This window comes from Monopterus albus, unplaced genomic scaffold, assembly GCF_001952655.1.
Source record: "Monopterus albus unplaced genomic scaffold, M_albus_1.0 scaffold362.1, whole genome shotgun sequence".
Lineage (NCBI taxonomy): Eukaryota > Metazoa > Chordata > Actinopteri > Synbranchiformes > Synbranchidae > Monopterus > Monopterus albus.
Genome location: NW_018128242.1, coordinates 504,353 through 506,114, shown reverse-complemented (window position 1 = coordinate 506,114; position 1,762 = coordinate 504,353). Strand labels below are relative to the sequence as shown.

The following is a 1,762-nucleotide window of genomic DNA, read 5'->3' as shown; positions in this document are numbered from 1 at the left end:
TGCACTGACACCTAGACCCGCTTAGCGTATTACAAGTTCTGCTTTATCTTGGGGTGTCCTGCAGAGACCGGGGGCCCACAGCCTGAGATGACCACCTGGCCAGTTTAGCATACTTATTAGCATTACACACACAGGGGGCCTGCTACTCAGGCCACCCATTGATCAGTGCATCTTGAGATCAAGATCAGGGTGCCAGAGACACACGCACACACACCTGGTCTAGATCACATATTAGCAAGCAAGCGCAGGCAGGGGTTGACCTACCCACACCAAATAGCCAACAGGATTACGAAGTGCGGAATGTTCAGGGCGGAGCAGCCCAAGAACTTAAAAGTATTGTGAAAATGTACGTAACTCATGGTTTAGAGAATGGAATTCCTCCGGGAGCTCTGTCTGTCTGATCCCAGCGCTGTATGGACCTCACCTGTGCTCAGACTTCCAGTAAACTTCCTGTTGATTTTAAACTGTCCTCTCCTGTCTTCACTTCTTGTGCTTTCAATAAAAGAATTTGGGTAAAATCTAACATTTTGAAAAATTTAGTACTGTGCGCTCTGTTTAATATCATTACATGCAGTTTGCCTCCCACCCTCTGATGAACAATAAAATATATTCTCTAAATATGTGGTTGCTAGTCATCATCTTAAAATGTTGTTTTAATTTGTGTGCAGAAATTACTAAATCAAAAGCAATAGGAACTAAATCCTGCGGGCAAAATGTTTTTTTCCCCCACCATGACACCTCCAGGCTCCAGAGAAAAGTCAGAAAAATAAAAACAAATACACATCTAATATAATCATCTAACAGCTGCTCAGATCTATCTTGGGAACCCCTGATCCCCATCAATGCTACACCCATTTTAGAGTACACCTTATTCTGTCATTTTTCCAAAAACTACAACGTCAAAACAAAGTTAGAAATGCTGTATAGTTTAAAACTGGGACACAGGAAGCGACTGAGAAATCTGAGTGAAGAATGGGCTTACCTAAAGAGTAAATGACAGCATGGATCCAAACAAAACTCCCATAAGATGATGAACATCATACATAAACAATGACACTGAGCAGTGCGGAGAATCTGAGGGAGGGTTCCTTCACTTCATCATGACTCATGACTTTAATAGTGAGCCACACTGCACTTTGCTTTCATACCAGCAATTACCCTGCAGGAGTAGGTGGCAGTTTTCTCAAACAGTGAATAAATCATCTCAGAAACAAACTCTTTGTACGAATGCAACTGAAACTGACGACAGTGTCGCACACATGTCGGTGTTCAAATGACCGGAAGAGCCGGTTACTTGTCAAACTCAGGACTGCAAACACACACATAGCTGCCATCAACACTGCTGTGAGTGCAAACAGAGCGCTTGCTGTGTTTACAGCTGAAGCCCACTAAATGTCAGGCAAGAGTAACAGGTACAGCCAAACACAGTCTGCAGCCTCCTCTGTGTTTGACATGAACATAAAACCTGGGACAGAGAGGCGGACTTACAGTGCAGGCAGACATTGAGTCGTCCTCACCCAGTTGGTCCTCTGGATCATGATGTGCATCCTGTAATCACACACAGAGATGTCATGCATTAACACACACCTGATACGCAGCAGGTAATTAGCCCCTGGCCCCTGAGTGTTCCTCCAGGCAGCTGCTTCAGGTTGGAACATGTTCACCTGAACAACAGCCTGCTGCACAACACTGCTGGTGCTCATGGAACAGCCCTGTTCCAGACAGATCATCCCATTTACAGTATATGCTTGAGCACTGAGGC

General features: G+C 44.7%; 1 protein-coding gene across 1 annotated transcript in view; it reads right to left on the bottom strand.

The window, feature by feature from the left end:
• The window catches only part of rps6ka3b (ribosomal protein S6 kinase, polypeptide 3b), a 39,242-nt gene that overhangs the window by 31,492 nt on the left and 5,988 nt on the right, over window positions 1-1,762 (bottom strand). Inside the window, exon 2 of the mRNA XM_020585323.1 lies at window positions 1,489-1,548. Coding sequence (XP_020440979.1) covers window positions 1,489-1,548 — 60 coding nt within the window. The remainder of the gene's footprint in view (window positions 1-1,488; window positions 1,549-1,762) is intronic.